The sequence below is a fragment of the Leuciscus leuciscus genome (genome assembly GCF_965113295.1).
Source record: "Leuciscus leuciscus genome assembly, chromosome: 16".
NCBI lineage: Eukaryota > Metazoa > Chordata > Actinopteri > Cypriniformes > Leuciscidae > Leuciscus > Leuciscus leuciscus.
In genome coordinates, this window is record NC_138740.1 from 41478384 (window position 1) to 41503651 (window position 25268).

Sequence of the window (25268 nt, forward strand, 5' to 3'; positions counted from 1 at the left end):
GATGCTGGTGTGTTTTTCCTGAACTACTGGGCATTGACCTAGCTGTTTCGCAAATGTGTTTTACTTATTGATTCAATTCAGTATTCAGTCCAATTTGTCCTTGTCTGTACTTTAACTCTACGCCGTGAATCAATCGATCACGCTCTCTCCCAGTAGCACTACTTAGTCCACTTGTCACATTGTGCATGGCTCTGCATCTGACTACAGTGTGTTGCGCTCGTGGCTGCGTTCAACAGGAGTCAGGAGACAACCACGCGCCTTTAAGAACTTATAAGCGATTTACGTATCGATAGAAAAGACTAGAGAATTTGTCAGTCGGTCCATTTGGCATCGAATCCCACCAAATCGACCATTTCTAAGTGACATGTTGCCGTTTTCCGCTTGAGCAAAGGACTTGGAACAGTGTGCATCGCGCGCGGTCTCCAGTACACTTCAGGTATTGTATATCAGAAGATTTCTGCACATTTTCGCCATGGAACCTCCACAAAATGGATCTAACCTAACGGGGAACTTTACAAACCAGTTCGTGCAGCCGCCGTGGCGCATCGCGCTCTGGTCTGTGGCGTACAGCTCCATCCTAGCGATCGCGGTGTTCGGGAATCTGATCGTCATGTGGATCATTCTGGCTCACAAGCGGATGCGAACCGTAACCAATTACTTTCTGCTCAACCTGGCGTTTTCAGACGCATCGATGGCCGCCTTCAACACTTTGATTAATTTTGTTTATGCCGCGCACAATGATTGGTATTTTGGAGAAGCCTACTGCAAATTTCACAACTTTTTCCCCGTCACCTCCGTGTTTGCAAGCATTTACTCCATGAGCGCAATAGCAGTCGACAGGTAGAGTACATGCAAAGTTAACATTAAATCACTGTGAGAACTCAATAAATGTTGTTGTAATGCATGCTTTCATTAATACATCGCAATAGGTCTAACCTTTTTTTAATGCAACATTTCTTATCATAATGGTTTCACGTTTCATGTTTTTTTTTTTCCTACAAAAAAAAAAGTATTTAATGACCCTAAAATGTAGTTTAACTATCTAGCAAAAAAACATTTTATTTAATTTTTACACATACAATGTATTTTGCCACATCAAAAATGTCAATCAGGAAATGATTGGATTGCTGGATCGTTGCAGTGGTTTGCTATTGCTGTGACTGAAGTCATGTGAGTGACAGGTTGTCCCGCCCTCATGCCAGTAACGCGTCATCAGAGAAGTGATGTTGCTGCAAGATTGAGGGGAAGCTATTTTGATTAAAGATTGGGAGGGCACATGAATTGTAAAAAAAAATTTTTTTTATGTGTACAGAAAAAAAAACGGTAAAAATAACAACAAAAAAACCCTGCAATATTCATATAAAAATAAGAATAGTCTATTTTGATTTCATGGTGACTTTGTCACACTGACAACACTATTTCCATAATAAAACTAATATGCCTTACTGCTTTTAAAATAAATAAATAAAAGGCCAAAAAAAAAAAAAAAAAATCCAAGTATTTTAGCCTTTTAATGACACATTTTTTCTTTTTTACAGTCTCTGGAAGAGTTATATACACTTTAAAACTGTCGTTTGATATGTATTTATATAGACTTGACAGATTCAGTTTAGATTGGTTTAAACAGTTATTTATGTGTCAATTCTCTTGACTGGGAAAAGTGCCTCAGGCAATCCTTCTTACACAGAATGGTTGACTTGAAGTAAATGGCTGCACAATGATTGTGGATCGCTGAGCTCTTCTAACAGCACCTTCAGGGGGCGTCTTTGCAGGTGCAGATGCACATTCATTATGTTCTTGGAAATCAAATCACACACCGGCAATTGAAACCACATTCATAAACAATATTTTATGGCAAAATTCTTAGCCTGAGTTAAAAAAGCTCAAAATTGAACTGATTCAGTTTTGATGATAAATCAGTGATATTCTTTAAAGCTACACTGTGTAATATTTTAAGTAGATTTTTAGCAAAAAACACTTTGTTCTTTCAAAATTATACATTCTCATTAATGTGTAATCACTTCAACCAACTAATTAAGTATTCTCGTAAGTGTATAATCTGCAATTTAGAATACATTCGAGCGAGTCGCTCGAATGGCGGAAGCCATGTTGCGCATCCATCTTGAAAATACATTAGACAAAGAGGGACATACCTGGAAATTCAAGCTTCGCCTTTCGCGTTTTAACACTCAGTGGCACCGTGACAAATGCGAGGGGGAGATTACTCATGACTGCCGGCAGATTTGAAATAATACGGCCACCGTAGAAGTTAAAACGCCCTCGGAATGGGAGGGGCTAGAAAGTAATATTCAGTTGGTAGTCATATACAATTTCACTCCTAGATGGCAGAAAATCCTACACAGTGTAGCTTTAAAGGAGTCATGAGTGGCATTTTTCTTATTATATCAGAATGTTTCCTGAGGTGCACTTTTAATGTTAGTATGATTTTTACATTAAAAATTGTCATAATTTAGAAATAAAAGGCTCTTTTCTATCCTGATTGTAGCCCTCTGATTTGAATGCTCTGTTTGAAGGGGCGTGTCTGCTGTGAGACTTCAGTGTAAACGCCCACTGCTGTGATTGGCTAACATCTTTGCATAGTGTTCCACATGAAACTCTCAAAATCTTTTACTACGATTTTACTATTACAGCTTTTTAACTAATCGTGAAAAGTGTTGATTAAAGCTGTGGCAAGCAGGTTGGCGTGATTGCTAATGAGCGTCACCTGCGTGCCGCACCGGTCTCGAGTTTCTCACGGAGGAGCTTCAGAAGCATTAAAGGAGGAGTGACGACAGTGAAGGGTGAGAGAGGACCAGGCCTGGACTTTACATTTTGTTTTGTTTATGTGTGTGCAGCAGTAGTCCTTGAGAAACTCAAGACCAGTGCGGCGCGCAGGTGGCGCTCATTAGCAAACACTCCAGCAATTAGAAATAGTCCTGCTTGCCACAATAGCATTATATTTAGATCTACTTCCGTCGCATGAAAGGTTGCAGCGATGAGCATTGTAGCTGATGACAGACATGTCTGTTGAGCGCATGAATGCAGTGATCTCATCATTGCAGCTCGATTTAAGCATTCGATTTCTCACAAATGCTTTCATCATAGCTAACAATGAAAACATGATGTAAATAAGAGATTCAGTGGATTATAATGGGAGTTTTTTGCGAGAGTCCAGAACTCAGTCACTGATAATCTTGCTTGACAGCTTCAGCGATTATAAAGAGAGTGTTCTTTGATCGCTTTCTGTATACAATTAAATTACAATTTAGATAGCTTATTTTCATGCTACTAAGAGAACAATGCGAAGTTGACCGTTTAGTCACTGGCTTGATTTACGGACGCATAACCAGCAATAAATTATTTTGAGACATAGAACATCTGACTGTAAATGAATCATATCAGAAATCACTGATCACAGGTCAGGCATTAGAACTAACACGGTTACTTACAGTACATGTCGTGGCACTAGTGTCATGTACTGTACATATCTTACACTAAAACCTGTCTGCAAAGTCTGTGTCGAAATTGCGACTAATTAACCAAAGAATACACAGTGAAATAAACAAATGATGAAAGTACAGAATAAACAAATAATGCTCTACTGAGACATTCACATATTTGAAAATAAATAACCACTTTCCTAGCATTAGGATCCTTTGGAAGGTAATGTTATTTTTAGTCAAGTGATGCTGCATCTCTCTCAAAAAAATATATAAAATTATGTAGCCTAATAACACTTTTATTTTACATGGAGTGGGTCGCCTTATTGGCTTTATTTTACTGTGCTCCATACAATTAATTTGGCCCAAACTTATTAGATAGTGAAAGGGATGCGCACAAATTCAACTGTAAATGAATTCTTCTCTCCATGAACAGAATCAACAGAGAGAGAGACAAATAGCTTGCATTTAGCACTACCAGAGAGCTTGTGCTTCTATGGCGCTCATTGATCTTGATCTGTCCTTGCCTCTAATCAGATGCAGTTATTTGAAATCGAGATTTTAAAAGAACAATTCAAATGAATGTGAATGAGTTCAACTGATAGGAGAACTGCAGTTTAGAAGCCACAAGGTTCTGAGAGTCTCAGTGCTGTCTGAGTTGAGTCATTTTGCCACAAGCAATGCTTTGGAACTTTTAAGAAGTTTAAAGTATTTTTACCGCCGAATCCGTCCAGGTCTTTAGGATGCATAATCTGCGTAGGTAAATGTGGAAATGTTTATATATTTATTTTGAGAACATTGCTGCCGTCTCATCCCTTTACGTCATGCTGTGCCATCTAATCATTCTTTTCCTCTCAGCACCCTGCTGATATTTCCTTAATTTTCCTCTGATTAGACTAAAATCTCACTAACTAAATAATGCAAAAATAATGCATATTATATGGGACTTTTGAACTTCATCAGTAACCTTTCAGATTTGGATGATTAGTTCAGCACAGTGTGCACATATCAGTGTACTGTATTTGGGTACTTACTTCGGTCAATTATTTTCAATTATTTTTCAGAAAGTGAGTTGTCACATTGCACAAGTGAAAATAATGGGTGAAAATAACTTTTGATTTTGACTGATTCCTGAAGCTCATGGCCTGATGCCTGTGCTTCTCTCAACATGAACCAGCTATGACTTAGTTAAATGTCAGGGTAATCAGATATAATGCTCATTAATATGAATGGAGATCACTCTAAAATCAACATAGCAAGCTATTATTCAGTCAACATACAGAAGTGTTTTCTGTATGTACAAATATGCTTAAAAGATGAGGTGGCATTTGATGAGCTGATATCAATTCTGATATCATACTAATTTATTCAGAATAGACGACTTGTTTTGAGTCCTTTTATAAAGGCTTTTATAAACATTTTTTTTTTCACTGTAAAAGCAGAGGTACTGTAAATTCAAGTAAAATGGTTCTATCGTCCTCAAATCAATCTTTCGTTTGGTATTTTGAGATATTAGAAATATTGCTAATTAAAATCCAAATCCAAAATACTATGAAAACAGTAGACCATTTATTGAAACTAAAACTGCAAAAGAGACTTGATCCAAGGTCCCTATTCAAGTAAGTATGATAGTCTGTGCTACATATTTCAGTGTGATTTATTTTCGGATCCTGTCACAATCTAATGCAGCCTTATCAAAGGCATTTTATACTGAAGGACGAAAAATGGAATTTGGTCATAAAAAGCTATATAATGACTGATTTTGATCCCAAAACCTTTACTAATATTATTAAGAGAACCTCTGGGAACAAGAACAACAACAACAACAAAATGTGTGAAATAACCCCTTTATTATATGGAAAATGGTGTTGTTATTTTTAGCAACCAAAACATAGTTACTGCAAGAAGGGAATTATATTAGACAACGGAAAACACGAGAAAAAAAGAAAAAGAAAAAAAAGGGTTCTTCACAGTTATTTCCTGTGCTCAAAATGTCACATAGTGCTCATGGCTGCAGGCTACATATTTCACAACCCACATTTGCTGTTACTGTTGTTTTTGCTGGTAGGCAGTCACTACTCTAATGTAAAGAGCAATTGTGACGTCTGCAGGACTTTGCAGTGGGTCAGTGTGCTTGCAGTTGCATTTGGAGGAAAGTGTGAGATTTGTGCTGACACCACTTGCCCAGACAGTATTTTTTAGAACATAAATGTTTTATTTTACTGTCAGAGAGATGGCATTGCTGACAAAAAAAACTCATTCTGGTGCATTTGTTGGTTTATGAAACTTTAATGAAACTATTATGTGCGACATTTTTTGACGAATAGTGGAGGCCACTAGGTTCAATCTCAGTTCAAACATTTTGTCACCAATGGCATTACACTTGAATGTGATATTATTTAGCTGACTTATTTTACATTTAGCCGATGCTTTCCATGAATATCTAACTTGTGAACATGAAATCTAGTGTGTATGTATATAATTGTATGTGTGTGTGTGTGTGTGTGTGTGTGTGTGTGTGTGTGTGTGTGTGTGTGTGTGTGTGTGTGTGTGTGTGTGTGTGTGTGTGTGTGTGTGTGTGTGTGTGTGTGTGTGTGTATGCAGTGCTGGGTAAAACTGATTACATGTAATCTGGATTATGTAATCAGATTCCAAATATTAAGTACTTGTAATTAGATTGTATTACATTTTAAATTACTTGTACCTTTTTTTTATTACATATTCACACAATGGCAGTAAATTGTTCATCATTTATTGATTCTCCCTAATTCTTCTAATTCATGTTTAAAAATCGTATACAGCTTATATATAGGCCTAGCTCATATATAGTCTTCTAGTTTTGTGAAATTGCACTCACATACCACTCACATACCATAGTTGCAACAATGTGATAAACGAGTCAGGTCAAAAGTAATCAAAAAGTAGTCCGATTATAGACTATTGCCTAAAATGTGGAATGTGGAATACCTTACTGACTATAATTTTTGTCATGTAATTTGGAATCAGTAATGGACTACAATTTGTAAGTAATCTACCAAACACTGTGTGTATATATATATATATATATAGAGAGAGAGAGAGAGAGAGAGAGAGAGAGAGAGAGAGAGAGGGAGAGAGAGAGAGAGAGAGAGAGAGAGAGAGAGAGAGATACATTATACACACACAAAATTTAAGAAAAATAATAGGTTTTGTGCCTTTAATGCTTTTCAAAAAATAATGGAGCATCAAATTTCTAACAGCTTGTATGATTGCAGCAGCTTAACACATCACAGCATGACATAATTAGCTGTATCTAACTGCAGTATATTAATTAATCTACATTTGTGAATGTTTTCTAGACACATGCTGGTATTAATATTCATTACTATTATAACTAAAACACAGAGTGTACCATTTCGTCATCTTCCCTGTTGTTTATCCAAGATGCCCACATGAGTGCTTTGACATTGATGCTGTCTATATCCCAAAAATAACCTTCTCTGCCCAAGAGTTATTGGCTGTCTAACAAAGCCCTTCACTGCTTACGATGAGGGAGTCATTAAAGTAAATGACCTATTATAACTCTTAAAGGAGTAGTTCACTTTAAAATTAAAATTAGCCCATGATTTACTCACCCTTAAGCCATCCTAGGTGTATATGACTCTCTTCTTTCAGACGAATACAATCTGAGTTATATTACACCCTGACGCTTCCGAGCTTTATAATGGCAGTGGATTGCAACCATTGCAACCATCAGTATGAAGCTCAAAAAAGTGCATCCATCCATTATATAAGAACTCCACACGGCTCCAGGAGGTTAATAAAGGCTTTCTGAAGCAAAGCGATGCATTTGTGTAAGAAAAATATTCGTATTTAACTCGTTACAACGTAAAATTCTAGCTGGCCAAACGGCCATATGCAGTCTACTTGTGCCTAAAGTGCAACTTACGCAACTAATGACGTCGGAAGTAGGGCTGGGACAATAAATTGATGCATTGTGAATCGAGAAATGATTCTGGATCGATTCCAATTTTTTCCAAATGCATTGCGATTCTCTCTTGAATTGATTCTGAGCTTATTTTTTAACAGCAGATGGCACTGCATGCTTTGAAAGTGAAAGTGACACGTGACGGCCAAGTATGGTAACCCATACTTGGAATTTGACCTCTGCATTTAACCCATCCAAGTTAATGCACACACATTAGGAGCAGAGTAGTGAGTAGTTAACACACACACACTGCAAACGTGGATACACACACCCAGAGCAGCGGGCAGCCTTTGTGTGGCGCCCGGGGAGCGATTAGGAGTTAGGTGCCTTGCTCAAGGGCACCTCAGTCATTTCCCACTGGCTCTGGAATCGAACCAGCAACCTTTGGGTTACCAGTCCAACTCCCTAACCACTAGGCCCCTCAACTGCCGTAATCTGCTGGCTTCCAGTTCCTTACACACACAACTTGAACCTTCTATAAAATAATCATTCATCAAAAGGTTGAAGCGAATTACAAGGGTGTTTGCAGTGGGCTGTTTAGCCGTGAGCCGTGTGGAGTTCTTATATAATGAATGGATGCACTTTGTTGAGCTTCAATCTGCAATTGCAATTCACTGCCATTATAAAGCTCGGAATCATCAGTGTGTTTATTAATATAACTCCGATTGTATTCGTCTGAAAGAAGAAAGTCGTATACACCTAGGATGGCTTTAGGGTGAGTAAATCATGGGGTAATTTTCATTTTAAAGTGAACTACTCCTTTAAATAATTGTGAATATTGTAAGCACATAGGCTAGTCCCACATTATGGAGTTCAGAAGTAATCAATGGCATGTGATTAATTAGTGTTTCCAAATTATTAAAAGAAGGCTTGGAGTGAGAGTTAAAAAATTTTTGTTACTTTTCTGTTATAGAATGTTGTATTCACCTGGCAGGTTGAATTTATTTATTAATGAAGCTGATTCAGACTATACTGTATGTGTGACACGAGACTGATCGGTCATCTGTTTGTGTTGTACAGGTACATGGCCATCATCCATCCCCTGAAACCACGACTCTCAGCCACAGCCACTAAGGTGATCATAGTGTGTATTTGGCTGCTGGCTGTGGTTTTGGCCTTTCCAGTGTGTTTCTTTTCAACCATCAAACAACTTCGCGTACGGACCATCTGCTACATTGCCTGGCCGAGACTTTCAGCGGACCCTTTCACGTGAGAGCTATTTAAATATGCATGCACATTTAAATATATATATATTTATAATAGTTATAGTAGTAGTTGTCAATAATAATAAAGCAGTTGTGTAAGCAGTAGTAACCAAAAGTCCAAATCATAGTCTCTGCTGCACCAATTCAACTGATATAAATACTAGTGTAGAACATTGCATAGAAACCGTGTCTATTCCTCGTTTAGTGAGATCAAATAATAAATCTAATGCAGGATCTAGGAAAAATCTAATTGTTATTAAAACAGAAAATGTTGCTATTAGTAAACAAAAACTATTTCTAAAGCTAGGTCTTCTAAACATTAGATCACTCACACCTAAGGCAGTTATTGTAAATGAAATAGTCACAGATAATAGCTTCGATGTACTTTGCCTTACTGAAACCTGGCTTAAACCAAATGATTATTTCGGTATTAATGAGTCTACTCCTCCTGGATACTGTTATAAGCATGAGCCCCGTCTGATTGGTCGTGGCGGAGGTGTTGCAACCATTTATAAAGATTTTCTAAATGTTACTCAGAAAACGGGTTATAAGTTTATTTCATTTGAAGTACTTGTACTAAATGTTACGCTCTTAGATGTTAGAAAAACATCCCTATTATCTCTAGCCTTGGCTACCGTATATAGACCGCCAGGGCCTTACGCTGATTTCCTAAAAGAGTTTGCAGATTTTCTCTCAGACCTATTAGTCAATGTCGATAAAGCATTAATTGTTGGAGATTTTAACATACACTTAGATAATCCAAATGATGCGTTAGGGGCTGCGTGTACAGATTTATTAAATTCATTTGGGGTCAAGCAAAACGTCACCGGACCAACTCATCGTCTTAATCATACACTCGATTTAATTATATCACATGGAACCGATCCAACCGATATAGATATCATTCCACAAAGTGATGAAGTCACTGATCACTACATGGTAACTTGCATATTACGTACTGCTGTAATATGTCATGCAGCGCCGCGTTATCGACCAGGCAGAACAATCCTTCCATCCACCATAGATAATTTCTCAAATTGCTTATCTAATCTGTCTCAGCTGCTGCCTGAACCCAAACAAACAGATGAACTAGAAGAACTAACTAGCACTATGAGCACCATTCTCTCTAGAACATTGGATGTGGTTGCACCTATTAAATTAAAAAAGGTCAGAGAGAAAAATAAAGCACCATGGTATAACAATACTACGCATGTTTTAAAGAGAGAAACCCGTATTTTAGAGCGTAAATGGAAACATACTAATTTAGAGGTCTTTAGAATTGCGTGGAAAGACAGTATGTCACATTATAAAAAGGCCCTAAAAGCGGCCAGGGCTGAGCACCTCCGCAAACTAATAGAAAACAACCAAAACAATCCAAGGTTTTTATTTAACACCGTGGCTAGACTAACAAATAAACAGACGTCACCCGAACAAAATATCCCGTTACAGTTCAGTAGTAATGATTTCATGAACTTCTTCACTGAGAAAATAGAAAGCATCAGAACCACAATTGTAAACGTTCAATCTTCAATCGCGCTTTAAAAGAGTTAAATAAACTTATCACTTCATCTAAAACAACAACATGTTTATTAGATCCTATACCAACTAAACTACTGAAAGAAGTGTTACCTGTAGTGGAAGAGCCTCTCCTCAATATTATTAACTCGTCTTTATCTTTAGGTCATGTTCCAAGAACATTTAAACTGGCAGTTATAAAACCTCTCATTAAGAAACCACAATTAGATCAAAATAATCTAGCAAATTATAGACCCATTTCAAATCTTCCATTTATGTCTAAAATATTAGAAAAAGTGGTGTCCGCTCAACTGGGCTCTTTCTTGCAACAAAATGATATCTATGAAAAGTTTCAGTCTAGATTCAGACCGCATCATAGCACTGAAACTGCGCTCGTTAAAATCACAAATGATTTACTTTTAGCTTCTGACCAAGGCTGTATCTCAATACTAGTTTTACTTGATCTTAGTGCTGCGTTCGATACTATAGATCATACATTACTCTTAGATCGACTACAAAATTATACTGGTGTTCAAGGACAAGCATTAAGCTGGTTCAAATCATACCTATCTGCCGCTACCATTTTGTCTATTTAAATGGAGAAAAATCGATTATAACTCCAGTAAACTATGGAGTGCCGCAGGGATCTGTATTAGGCCCTCTGTTATTTTCAGTATATATGATGCCACTTGGAAATATTATAAGGAAACATGGAATTAGTTTCCATTGTTATGCTGATGACACTCAAATATATATTTCATCACGGCCGGATGAAAACGCTAAATTTTCCAAATTGACAGAGTGTGTTAAAGATATAAAAGATTGGATGACGCGTAATTTTCTTTTATTAAATCCAGACAAGACAGAGGTAATACTTTTCGGTTCAAAAAACCGCCCACAAAACCTCGCACAATACAACTTTAACATCATAGGATGTCCTGTTACTTTATCCTCTACAGTAAAAGACCTGGGTGTTATACTCGATTGCAACCTGTCTTTTGAAAATCATATTTCATATATTACAAAAACAGCCTTTTTCCACCTTAGAAACATTGCTAAGCTACGTAATATGCTATCAGTTTCTGATGCAGAAAAGTTAGTTCATGCATTCATGACCTCGAGACTGGATTACTGTAATGCTTTATTAGCTGGTTGTCCTGCATCCTCAATAAACAAGCTACAGTTAGTCCAAAATGCCGCCGCTAGAGTTCTTACGAGATCAAGAAAATATGATCATATAACACCGATTTTATCATCACTGCATTGGTTACCTATAAAGTTCCGTATTAATTACAAGGTATTGCTACTGACTTATAAAGCCTTAAACGGCTTAGCTCCAGTCTATTTAACGGATCTTCTATCACCCTATAATCCATCGCGCTCTTTAAGATCACTAAATTCAAGGCTTTTGGTCATACCTAGGATATCCAGAACCACCAAAGGAGGGAGAGCATTTTCACATTTGGCTCCAAAACTCTGGAATAGTCTTCCTGATACTGTTCGTTGCTCAGACTCGCTCTCCCAGTTTAAAACTAGATTAAAGTCGCATTTCTTCAGCCAGGCATTCATATAATCCTACAGTTCAAACTACAATCCGGCCTCTAGCTCATAAATGCCAGAGGAGAACTGGCCCCTGACTGAGCCTGGGTTCTCCCAAGGTTTTTTTTCTCCATTAGGTCACCTGATGGAGTTTTAGGACACCATTAGGTCACTTGATGGAGTTTTTCGGTTCCTTGCCACTGTTGCCTTTGGCTTGCTCAGTTGGGGATATTTAATTTAATTTTATCAATCAATAAATTCCTCTTGAAACAAACTTTGTTGTATTATTTTAATTTAATACTGTGAAGCTGCTTTGATACAATCTGTATTGTGAAAAGCGCTATACAAATAAACTTGACTTGACTTGACTTGTGGTATCAATTTTCAATAAGGTTTCATTAGTTAGCATTATTTAACTACTTTAGTTAACATGAACTAAGAATAACAATCCTTCTACAGCATTTATTAATCTTAGTTAATGTTAATTTCTTTTACTAATACATTATTTAAATCAAAAGTAGGTGAACTAACATGAACAAACAATGAACAACTGTATTTTTATTAACTTACATTAACAAAGATTAATAAATACTGTAACAAATGTATTGCTTATTGTTAGTTCATGTTAGTTAATACATTAACTAATGTTAACTATATGAACCTTATTGTAAAGTGTTATCGTAGTGGTCAATAATAATAAAAAACATGATTAGTAGTAGTGTTATTATTAACAACACCAATAACAATATTAAATCTAATCATTATAAAATCATGTTTTCTATTAGGTTTGTACATACAGTAGCTGGTGTATGGAAACAGTGTAAACACAAGTTCAACATTCACAAGTGTTTTGATTGCAGTCCTGAATCTGTATGAGGAAGTTTGAGACTGCATTATTTCTTCAAGTTATTGCAGAACTGTGAGGTTAGATTCAAGACTGAAATTGTAAAATATAAATCCAAAACTACACTGTTGGATTTGTGCCAATATTCAGCCTCTGTTAGCCTACAGTCAGACAAGCGACATTCATAAAACAAAAAGTATCACAAGTGTGCAAGTGATGCTTGCTTAGTGAGCTCCTTGTTTGTCACAGAAAAGGAAATTAGCTTTACATACCCCTCTCTCTCTCTCTCTCTCTCTCTCTCTCTCTCTCTCTCTCTCTCATATATATATTTCTCTCTTTCATTACAGCTATCATATCATCTTGGCAATGCTGGTGTACGTTCTGCCCCTGGTGGTCATGGGCATTACCTACACTATTGTCGGGTTGACGCTTTGGGGAGGAGAGATTCCAGGTGTTTCATCAGACAACTATCAGAGCCAACTGCGAGCCAAAAGAAAGGTAAGCACTAAGCAGTTCATGTTTTTGGGGGGTAACTCAGTTTGATTCTAGAGCAGAAGTACAAATGCAGAAAAGTGAAAGAGAATGGAGAGATGTTATAAAGAGCGATCCTGCAAGATCTGGTGGTCGCCAAAGTTTGGGCAGTGAAATTCAAATACTAACTCCATGTTCCTAGATGTAGGTTGATGGAATGGCTGGAACACACACAAACATCAGAGTAAACACACAACACACTCACATTTAATGGGTCATTACATGTGGGATCAATAAGATATCAGAGAATGAAGTTCTCCAAAGAAAATGGAAAGGGTTGGATAGTTCAGCAGATCATTTAGAGCACATGTAGGAGGTAGTCGATGAAAGAGAAGGATAGAAAAAAATATTCAGTTTTTTTACACAAATACTGCTGGCCATGGTAAAAGAGAAATTGGCTTCATGTCTGTCAATTGAATAAATGTCAGTATTTGTTTCTGCTATGGACATTATAGTTGCTACTGGCAGCCCACAAATCTAGTCTGTGAATCCGGCCTGTACTTTATCTATTTCTTTCTTTGGCGGAATGCAAAAAAAAAAAAAAAAGAATGTAGGTAACCAAACCCTTAAGGCCAATTTATACTTCTGCGTCGGGTGCGCATAGAAGGTACGGCGTAGCATACGCATTGACGTGTACCATACGTCGTACCCTTCGCCGTACCCTGACGCGCACCTCCTCAAAAATTTAACTACGCGTCGCGGCGACGCGGACCGCAAGATCTGTGATTGGTCGGCTGGATAGCATCGCGTTTCCTCCTACACATTTCCGGAATGATCTTCTGCACTCTGCACCGCCCGCCCGCCATTTTTAAATTCCGAAGATCAGTGAAGAGCCATGGAAATAGACCAAGTGACCGAGAGATTGCTTGAAGAAGTGCGGAAATACAGCCATCTGTATGACTCATTCAGTCGCCATTGCTCGTAGAAACCTAAACTCAAAACAGCCGCGAGGAATGTAAACACAGTGGAACATTAAAACCCATCCGCGCCAACTAGCGTTTCGGCGGTGTAACTGCAGAGCAACACAGACATTCGCAGAAGTATAAATGCTCACGACGGCGTCGCCTACGTGCGTAGCCTACGACGTACACTACGGCGTACACTCGACGCAGAAGTATAAATTGGCCTTTATGGTTACCATTGAGTTAAATTGCATGGATACCATTGTTAAATCATTTCTCAGAAATATCTTCTTGTATGTTCCTCAGAAGAAAAAGTCATACAGGTAGAAATAACAGTGTGTTCTTAGAAGTGACATTAAAAAAAAAAAACGAAGAAAACTGAAGCCTCATAGACGAATCAATGGACAGATATGTATGCTTTTCTACATTAAACCAGTGTGCCTCATTTGTCTGTGGTGCTCAATAATCAAAGTGATAACATAACGAACACATTCTGCATGAGTTACTGTCAGGACCAGGAAAGGTTTTATTTGACTTTTCTCACTGGAGAATAATTTTCAAGGAAGAATATTTTTTCTTTTGCCTTTGTCTAATTATGTAAAATGATTCAGTTGTTTATCATGTTAACATTTTAGACTTCAAATGAAAGCTTGGGGGATTTGCACAGAAAAGCACTTAACAAATTACCATGGTTGATCTATAGCACTCTTTGACTTAGAAAATGTTAAACTGATCAAGAAAAAGTAATCAAAAGCTTCTCGTTAGGAAAAATAAATGGTTTTGGACTAGAAAAATAATATATTTAAATTCAAAAGCCTAGCTCTGTGTCCAATTTCCTGTTTTTTTTCACAGTGTGTACTGAAATCAGTGAAAAAAAAAAATTGTTTCTGAAGTTTTACTTCTAGTTGGCTACAGGCTTTCCGTCGACTGATGTGGGAAGCAGCTCTGATCAGCTTTGGTTGGTAACTTAGCTGTCGTAATGACAATCAGAGAGATTTGCATGAGAATCAACAATCAGCTTTAGAGTGTGTGATCCATCGTGTCTCGGGGTTGTGATTCTTGTGTAAATATATTTCGACGTGTGCTTCTATGTACCATGAACTAGAATCCTGTGGGCACCACTTAGTGTAGACAGTAAAAAAAAACTCAGTTCATTAAAGCAATATGGTCCATTAAGTGAGAATGATGTGACTTACCCAATTGAAGCTATTTAAGATGCATTAAAATTAAATGAAAGTGTGCAAAATATTGCAGCTCAACATAGAACAAGCATTTGGGCAGAATCTGGTCTTGCAACCCATTGTAAGGTCTTTGACGAGGATCACTCAGTCTTTGGAATACAGTCGTTCGCTGGTTCAATAGGCATTTTATATATTCTACATTGCAATCAATAGCATTCAGAGCTCAGTCTGCCTGCTATATGTTTCATTAATGGCTGCTGGGATTGTGCTGGCTTTTTTTTCTATCAACGCTGCATCTTGCTCGCTCCCTACGGCTGCCTCCTCATCATGTCTCTTCTCTCCATTAGTGGCTGGCGTCCTGAATATGTGTATTTGGAGCCAGTTAGGTCTTGTGGGTTCCATATGCCCCCAATTTATATGATGTGTAAAGGTGATTATGGGAACCCAGAAGCATGTACATCTTTTTCAGCCTTTAGAAGACCCTCAATTAAGCCAAGGGACAGTTTTATTTTCATTGTCAGTTCATATGAAAGTCTTGGAGAAGTTGGTTGGTGACAAACACTTATCTATTCGCGGTCTTTGTATAGCTATTGACAAACCAGAAAAAAGCAACCCAACAGAGACTTTATTTTTGTAAACATGAATGAATGATGCTCAAAATGGAGTGAAGATATTAAAAGAACATCTGCTTTATGTGGTATATTTTCAGTTTGAAGTAGTGTGATCCGTTCTTTGAAATCTAATTGTGGCAAGCCTTCCCGGTAATGTTTCCAATCATGCACTTAAGATAATATAGCTCATATTGCTCACTATTAAGTAGAATTGATGTGTATAGCACACACACAGAGGTGGACGAAGTACACAAATTAAGGGCTTGAGTCAAATAACAGATACCCTTATAAAATATTACTCCAGTAAAACTATTAAATACTCCTTTTCAAGTTTACTCGAGTAAAAGTCCAAAAGTAAATGTGCTTAAGTATTAAAAGTAAAAAGGGTTACACTTTATTCGGTGTCCTTGTTACAGTATAACTATACATTTAAGTACTGAGTAATATTAATTAATTACATGTACATACTGTTGGGTTAGGGTTAGGTCCGGTTTAGGGTTAGTTGCATGTAGTTATGTTTAATGTATAGCTGTTACTTTAGTAACTACATGTGAAGTGTAACAAGGGCACTGAAAAATAAAGTGTTACCGTAATAAGTACTGGCCAATATTTAATAATTACATAATATTAATGTATTTAATTGGTGGGGTTGCTGGGTCTGAGATCATAAATTATGAATTGTCAAGTAGCCACCACGACCACGATGCGTGAGCCAGAACCCGAAAAGGAAGGGACAGTGCCAGCCATCGCCCCGGAGCCGGTGTCCCAGAGTGTGTCTGACCAGGAGTGTGAGCCGCGCAACTGAGGGAATACTGGTGGATTTGGACACAGAGGACTGGTTAATAGATTTGGACATTGAGGTACTGCCTCCCACCCTTTCCCACCCGGTACTTCCTTCATCATTGTTGTTTCAAGACAGCACTGAAACCTGTAGAGACTGTGAATTATCTGTCTGTTCTGAATCATCACGGTTTCAAGACAGCACTGAGACTGTTTCGTTGACCTGTTGGGAATTGGAATTACCGTCATTGATCTCGTCAAGCTTATCTCTGTTACCTTCACTGCACAGCTCAGTCAGTCCTCCAGCCCTGCCTCTGCTGGATGCTGGTCAGCCCTTCGTCTATCCCGGGAACGCCTTGCTGTGACGCGAATCCACAGGTCGTGCAACCACCAGCCTCGCCTTAGCGAGAGGATCGTATAGCTCCACCTCCGGCCTCTGATCCTTTCCCTCCACCTCAGCCCGTCGACCTGTCGGCTCCGCCTTGGCCCCTCTCACCTTCGGCTCCACCAGAGACCCTCGACCTTGCGGCTGCACCGGGTTCCCTCGTACCACTGGCTCCCCCTTGGTCAGTCTTGGTCAGGTTTCCTCCTTCGTTCCAGATCCTCCTCTGTCATACCGGCTCCGCCTCAGTTCTCGGGCACTCTGGCTCTGCCACAAAACCTTGTTGCCGACTCCGCCTAGGTCGCCAGTGCCAGCGGTGTCACTCATGTCCATCGTCTCTCCGTTTGCGCCCTGGGATCCATCGGCTCCGCCTCTTTTCGGCCGTCAGCAGGATGTCGTCAGACACAGCAACACCTTGGCTCCCTCCCTCGACTCCAACGTGGGCTGTCATCCCTGCTGTGCTCTGGGTCTACAGCAGGGTCCCCCTTCCATCATCACCGCCGGGGTCTCGTCGTCTCGAGACCATCTCCTGTAACCATACCTTCTCCATCCCTTTGTCCGCCTCCTAAGCCTCCTCCTCTCCACGCCGCGAGGTCTCACCTTCCAGGAGGGGGTGTTCTGTCACCATATGTCAGTTGTGTTTGTTAGTTTCGTTTTCATGGACTTTTAGTTTGTTTTCATTCATCATATGTGTTCCTTTGTTTGATTTTCCTGCCAATCATCAGTTTCTATGGACAGTAATCATCACAGCTGTTCGTCATCTAGTTCAATCACCATGTGTATATTAGTTCCTCACCATCACTCAGTGTTTGTCCGGTCTCATTTAAGTTAGCGCTTGTCTGTATCTACCCGTTGGATGTTTATTAAACTTTGCATTTGAACTTATCCTGATCTTATTCATCTGTCTGTCCATAACCTTCGCTGACAACATGGGTTTTGGTAAGAACTACAGAATCTAATAAAAGTGGAAGTTGGATGATTGATTGAAATTTAACAGACACATTCAGAATACGATTTCAATTAGAACAAAATAGCTCAAAAATAATTGAATTACTGGGAATATATTATACGTTGGCTTAGCTGCAAAGTTGGACTTAAACAGTACTTTATCTGTCATGCACATTTAGTGCTTATGCAGACTGTGGAGTATTTTTATTTTATGTCATGTAATGTAAAATTAATATTCCTTACCCTACATCACCGTTCTTAATCCAGAGACTCATTGTTACGAAACTTAAACTTTGTCATTACAACTTCAAACATGGTCATATTAGCTGAAAGCTTTAGGCAGCTGCACTTGACTTCGCTTGTAGGATTTAGGCTTCATGGTTCGAATGCCTCACTGAAGCAGTATGTCTGTCTTCAGGATTACGCAGGCAGTGCCTACTTTGGATTTGAAGAATCTGTTAATAACACTAATCTAAGCCTGAGGAAAGTGATCCTGTGAGTTATGCTCTGATGGTTATGGATTAGAGGGCTCGGTTGATTAGTTTACCTCCAGACTCTGATCATGTCACAATAGCTTCCCTCACTCTGTTCTCAAGGCACGCTTTTCTCTAGTTCTTTGGAAGATGTGTGTGTGTTTCAGGGATGTTATGATCTGAAAGTTAATGCATGTAGTTTTTTTAAAAATCCCTGAAAAATAGAATGAAACATTCAGCTATTGATGTGGTACCATCAGAAATGTATTTTACTAATATTAGAGCATTTTCTTAAACTTAAACCTGGCAGGTTTTAGTTGTGCAAAACCAGTTTTGTTTTCAACAATGTCTGGGTTGGAAAGGGTACTTGTCTAAAAAACAAATGACCAGATATCTTTCATGATCATGTCTTGTTTAGTTTCATTATCTTGTTCTGTTTAGTTTCATTCTCTTGTTCTGTTTAGTTTCATTGTCTCTGTCTTTGCCTGAGTTCTCATTTGTTGTCATACCATTGTTTGTACCTGTTCCCTGTTCTGTTGATTACCATCCTCTGTGTATTTATCTCTTAGTTCCCTCAGTTGATTGTTTGGTGTCATCTATGTTTATGTGTAGTGTGTTTTGGTTATTCTTGGTGTTTATTAAAAAGATTCCATCATTTATTCTGCATCATGCATCATTCTTTGGATCTGAACTACACAGCCCTGTGACAACAGTAATGTTTGTTTTGAAACAAAGTCATGGAGGTTTAAATTTTTTAGCCCCACATTTCAGCTTAAAGGGATACTTTACCGTTTTTTCATATTAAACTATGTTATTCCCTTAACTAAGACGAGTTGATACATACCTCTCTCGTCTCAGTGCGTGCACTAAATCCCTCTGTCTTGCGGCGAAACTTTGTTAGCCCAGTTCATTTAATATGGGCCAAGCAGAGAAGCTACCAAACTCCTCCACGTTTTCCCTATTTAAATACAGTTACTCGCGAAGTGTAACTCGACCTAGGACGGTGACACAAAACAAAACGTTGCGCTTTTCTAAGCGTGTAAAATGGATAACTATTTTGTATGGCGGAATACCATAGCAAGTGCTTGTAAGCACTTCGACTTGGCGCAGTAATATCTTCACTAGAGGGAGCGGGGGCCGGTGAGAGGATTTTTCACGAGTGAAGATATTACTGCGCCGAAGTCGAAGTGCTTACAAGCACTTGCTATGGTATTCCGCCATACAAAATAGTTATCCATTTTACACGCTTAGAAAAGCGCAACGTTTTGTTTTGTGTCACCGTTCTAGGTCGAGTTACACTTCGCGAGTAACTGTATTTAAATAGGGAAAACGTGGAGGAGTTTGGTAGCTTCTCTGCTTGGCCCATATTAAATGAACTGGGCTAACAAAGTTTCGCCGCAAGACAGAGGGATTTAGTGCACGCACTGAGACGTGAGAGGTATGTATCAACTCGTCTTAGTTAAGGGAATAACATAGTTTAATATGAAAAAACGGTAAAGTATCCCTTTAAAGACATACAGGTCCATGCATATTATAACATTACAGGCTAAATACACAAATATATATATATATATATAGTTAATTGGCATGCACAGAAAGGTGTAACAGAAAATTTTGTGACATAGAGTAAATTTTCTTATAAGCTCTGTAGGAAATTGGACATGGAAAAACATTTCAAGAGAGAGCAAGTGTAACATGTACTGTATTTATTTGTGCTCATTTTTGTTTATCATCTGACACTGTGAATCAAGTGAATTTGTAAAAGTGCATGTGAAAGCATTCATTTGCAAACCTATTTAACATTTCTTGAGCATGCTGTGGATAATTATAATCAAAATTTTAGAGCGCAAAGCATCAATCCAGCTCTGCTGGGAGACAATGACTGCTGCCGTTGTGTGTTAACTGCAATCACCAAACCACACTTGTGAAGTTTTGCTTATCTCCTCCAAAGCAGAGAGCCAAGTGCCTGAGCCACAGTACTATCACAATCCATTTCCTTCCATATTAGCTTTGTGGCTCTTTCACTGGATATCGGCAACTAAGTACAAAAGCCATTTTAACCTTTGCACATAAAGAGACCTAACACATCTAATAACTCAGTAATTAAAATTGAAATTTGTTTAATGAAATACTTAAATTTAAACATTTTAAACGCTTTCTTTCTTTCTTTCTTTCTTTCTTTCTTTCTTTCTTTCTTTCTTTCTTTCTTTCTTTCTTTCTTTCTTTCTTTCTTTCTTTCTTTCTTTCTTTCTTTCTTCACCTGATACTGAAGAATAATTGATTGGAAAGGTTACCTTTAATAATACCTGGTTATTTATATATGGGGAGGTAAATCAAATTTCTTCTGCCTTTCAGCCTTTTTCCGGAAACTACTTATTGAATTTAATTTGACATTGAATCATTTGAAAATCCATTCTGATTAGTCAATTTGCTAAGCGTTTATGTTGTTGCTGTCAATAAAAGTCAACTGGGCTATCACACTTTTTTTCTTTTTTTTTTTTTTTTACATCAGAGATATACACATTAGTAACTAAATTGATTAAAATAACAGTTTATCACTGTTGTTACATTAATTAAAATATGAGATATTTCACAGTCCAGGCCGATTGCAGCAAACAGCACATCACTGGCAATTAGTACAAAAGTGAGACAGTCAAGCCAGATGCATGATGTATTCTGTATTCTGTACAATCAGCCCCTTACAGTCTGTGCTCCATTTTCTCCGCAGGAGCTGTTTTCGGGAAGGCTTCATTTTCTCTAAATAAGTATTCAAAATGACTCCAGCTCTGTTTGCTGGAATGAATATATCAATGCACCATTATGGCCAGTGTCACAGCCTTTCTGTCATCTGTCATCTCATTCTACCCCGATCTGTTTTGCAAGTCTATGTCTAAAGGTACTGAAAGTGGTTTTTGTTCTTTTTTTCTTGTTTCTGGATATGCGACTCCACCTAGATGCTTTTAGGTTGCAGCTAGTATTTATTTTATTTTGACTGGATTTAGTTTGTATACTCCAAGTGAACAGTAAGCCAACAAAGCCAAACGTTGGGCAGAGTATTTGAACTGCTGGTGATAAGATGGTGTCAAGCTCCAAAAAGGACTGAAATGCACCATAAATGTATAAATTTTGTTGTCCTTTTGGAGCATGGCAATGTAAATCAATGTCGCAATGGCAATGTAAATTCCTTGTATGCAAAACAAAAGTTCACTCAGTCAATGCAAGGTTTAAAGGACAGAAGTGTGATTAAATGATGACTTTTATTGTTGGCTTAGTTATTCCTTGAAATAAAAGTTGCAGAACAACATGATCTGTGCTAATTTATGAAGTTAAATCAGTTGTTTATAATGCACTTTGTCTGAGCTAGATACGTTTATCAAATTTTTTGACACATATCTTGATGTTATGGGCATTGATATATTTTGACAGCAGTGATTTAAATTTGATCAATACATAATGGATATATCTCTTTTTAAACCCCGATTCTATATATTGGAAGAAGTGATGTTACTGATAATGACATTGTAAATGGTGACGTGGTTTCAGTTCACATGGTTCTATTTGAAAATACCACGATTCCTCTGTCAAGCAACCGTTTGCTGAATCAATATTGATTAGGATGAGACTGAGTGTGTCTGCTGAAGAGTGAGTTTTGCCTTACTGACAGTGTGAGGTAAATAAACTCTTGTCAAATTTGTCAGCTCAGTTACTCAGCAAGTAATGATGATTATTATTGGTTTTAATTTTCATGTTGACCACTGATGTGGAATATAGTGTGTGGCTTACTCTTTCGTATTTAATAAAAATATTTAAATCATGAAAACTATCAGTATAGTTTTAACATGTTATTGGTCTTGGCAGACTAAGAGCCAGATTTACTGAACAGGGCAAATTAGCGTGAGAGTACATTCGAAAAAAGCGAAAATGGAACTGGGAAAAGTTCTGTGCGTGATGATGCACAAATTAAAGAACACAGTCGTAGATGGATCATTTCCATAATGACCAATGCAATATACCAAGAGCAATGCAAATCAGCGTAGGGTTGCAAACAGTCAAAGCCGCTGATAATCAGGTGCATGTGATCTATTAACAAAACAGGCCAAAATGGGTAAAGTCATGCTTTTCTGGGTGTCGAATAATGGCGCAAATACCAGTAAATTGACTAGCGCAGACCTTAGTAAATTACCAACACAACCAAATTATGACTTATTAATTGTTAGTATGGTAGTTGTTACATTTAGGAATTAGGTAGGATTAGCAATGTTGAATATGGTCCTGCAGAATAAGACATTAATATGTGCTTTATAAGTACTAATAAACAGTCAATATCCAAGTAATATGCATGCTACTAAGCAACTAGTTAATAGGGAGAATTGTATCCTAAACTAAAGTGTTACGGTTTTGCATCTGAAAGGGAAACTTCTACAAATGCATATGCAATAAGGTAAGCAAAAAAAACAAAAAAACTGTCCTCGCATTTTCAGCGCTATTTTTTTCACTGCACGTCTTTAGTAAATCCTGACAGTATTTTTTTGCTTCTGTTCGTAAATCTGGCCCTATAGATCCGCTATGCATACTTCTGCTGTAGCGCAAGTAAAGAAATGCTACTGCCAACAGATACACAGACACACTGCTGTGAGCACATAAGATATGCTGCTGCTGCTGCTGCATGAATAGACATGTTTAAATCCTGTAGTAGATCTAGGCAGGTGGAGCTGGGGGAGGTGGAGGGTTGCAGAGCATCAGGACTAGCTTGCTGATTGCATGTAAAGCACCTATCAGCCTGCGCCATATAGAGTTTCATGACTGAACTAGATATTTATTCAGATTAAGTCACCTAAAAATTGTGTAGGATATTAAGGTTTGTTTTAAGAGAATATTTACAGAATTATCATAATTTATAATTAATTGTAACAAATTATTATTATTTAGGGCAGCACAGTGATTCAGCAGGCACCACTTTCTCCTCACAGCAAGGAGGTCTCGGTTCGAGTCCTGGCTTAGCCAGGATGATGCCTTTCTGTGTGGAGTTTGCATGTTCTCTCTGTGTCTGCGTGAGTTTTCTCCAGGTGCTCCGGATTGCAAAAACATGCAGTATAGGTGAATTGGAGAGGCTAAATGCGTGTGTGTGAGTCCTGACCCATGGGGAGGGTTGAGGAAAGACCTGGCAACCTACCCCGGAAAAAATCATTGCCCAAAAAATGTATGATCAGTCTCTCGTGTATAGCAAGCCCACATAACAGAGAGCCTAAGTCCCTCCCCTTCCGGTTGACCACCATGGGACCTTATTTCGGAAAAATATTGTGTAGTCAATGGCGAGAGACAACAAATATTTTGATCTCGTTTGAATTGTGGCCTGAATTACACATATGATGTTTGTCAATTTAAAAGATACATTTTAAAGTCAAGAAAGTCGCAGTTTGATGTAAAACTGTTGAGGTATAAGACTGTGAAAATACGTAATTACAAAGACTACAAACCCAAAAGGCGCACATGTGACGTCATACCTTTTCTCTCAATGAATGAAGCTAACTTTACTGAAGCTAACGTCTGTCATTTTTTCTATAGTCTTACGTTATAAGACTTAAGTTATAATCGTAACGCTACGCCGTCATGCCTGAGTGTTTTGTACCAGACTGCACACATACTGTACGTACATAGTGCGAGACGAGAGATGTAGTTCATTGAGCGATTTTCACATAAAACAAAATGTTACTCTTCTGTTTTATGACAAACTGCGACTTTCTTGACTTTCATAATTATCTTAAATTGACAAACATCATATGTGTAATTCAGGGCACAGTTCAGACGGAATAAAAAGATATGTTGTCTCTCGCCATTGACTATCATACATATTTTTTCCAAAATAAGGTCCCATGAGCCGGAAGCGGAGGGGAGGGACTTAGGCTCTCTATTAACAAGAGACGTTTACGACTGAAATGGTTAATAAATGAATGAAATTATTATTATTTCTTTATTATTTTATTTTTTTAAGAGTAATTTAATATTTTTAATTGAACAAAATCATGAAATAACTAAGCAAAATGCAGTGAAAGATATTTTAAAATAATATGGTTAAGGACGGAAAGAGGCGGTAACCCTGTGGCATTGCATCCGGTTTGACCTTCTAAACAAAGTCTTGCCTAGTAATTTGCATTTCTACTTCCTCATGATGACAGAGAGCAAAAACCTTGGTTGCTCATCCATCACGATATGCTGATCCAGATCTGTCTCTCCAGATTGTGCCACCCCAAAAAGGTTTTTGAATAATTCATATATAACTCTAGAAGGACTAGTATTACCCCCAATCCTGTATTAAATAGTCTGGTTTTGGGTTAACTTGACCCTTTGATTCTTATTGGTGTTTTTATACACTACTTAAATGGTATGTATTGTATTGTTACCGAGAAATTTTAAAACATCAGAAAAGCCATACAAATGGAGCTGCTTATGTGATGCTTGGTAAAAGCGTTTGAGGTCATATTGTGCAAGGAACCATGTAAAAATACGTTTTAATCGCCAATCTGCCCTAATCATAATTTCTGTGAAAAAGAATGAAAGTCTAGAAAAAAAGGTGTTTTATTGCCTCTAGTGTTCATTTCAACTGGAAACTGCATTGACTTGTGTATAACAATACATTTTTCTATTGAATAGTGAAGAAAACCTGACCTGATGAATTAAAAAATGTTCACCTGTTGTTTTAGGCACTGAAATTTCTTCTTCTTCTTTTCTTGTACTTGGTTCGAGCATTACTTCTTTGTTGTCTCTCTGGACTTGTCTCTCTTATGATCTATATCAGTGTATTGATCAGCACTTTACGTCAGCCCATTGACTACTCTCCATTCCACAACCTCATACAGATCTCCAATCTCTATTTGCCACAGTTGTGTAGTCTCTATTCAAGCGCCAATCACCAAAAGGACTTCTATTTCAATGAGAGTGCCCTTTTCTTT

General features: G+C 37.9%; 2 protein-coding genes across 2 annotated transcripts in view; one reads left to right on the top strand and one right to left on the bottom strand.

The window, feature by feature from the left end:
• Positions 1 to 25268, bottom strand: part of homer1 (homer scaffold protein 1) — a 190370-nt gene that overhangs the window by 70286 nt on the left and 94816 nt on the right. The gene's annotated exons all lie outside the window — the stretch shown is intronic.
• On the top strand, positions 113 to 21508 carry LOC309477774 (neuromedin-K receptor-like). Its single transcript, XM_082141180.1, has 4 exons — positions 113 to 840; positions 8428 to 8616; positions 12858 to 13008; positions 21047 to 21508. The coding sequence occupies exons 1-4, from the start codon at positions 473 to 475 to the stop codon at positions 21077 to 21079; spliced, it is 741 nt and encodes a 246-aa protein (XP_081997306.1). The 5' UTR covers positions 113 to 472; the 3' UTR covers positions 21080 to 21508.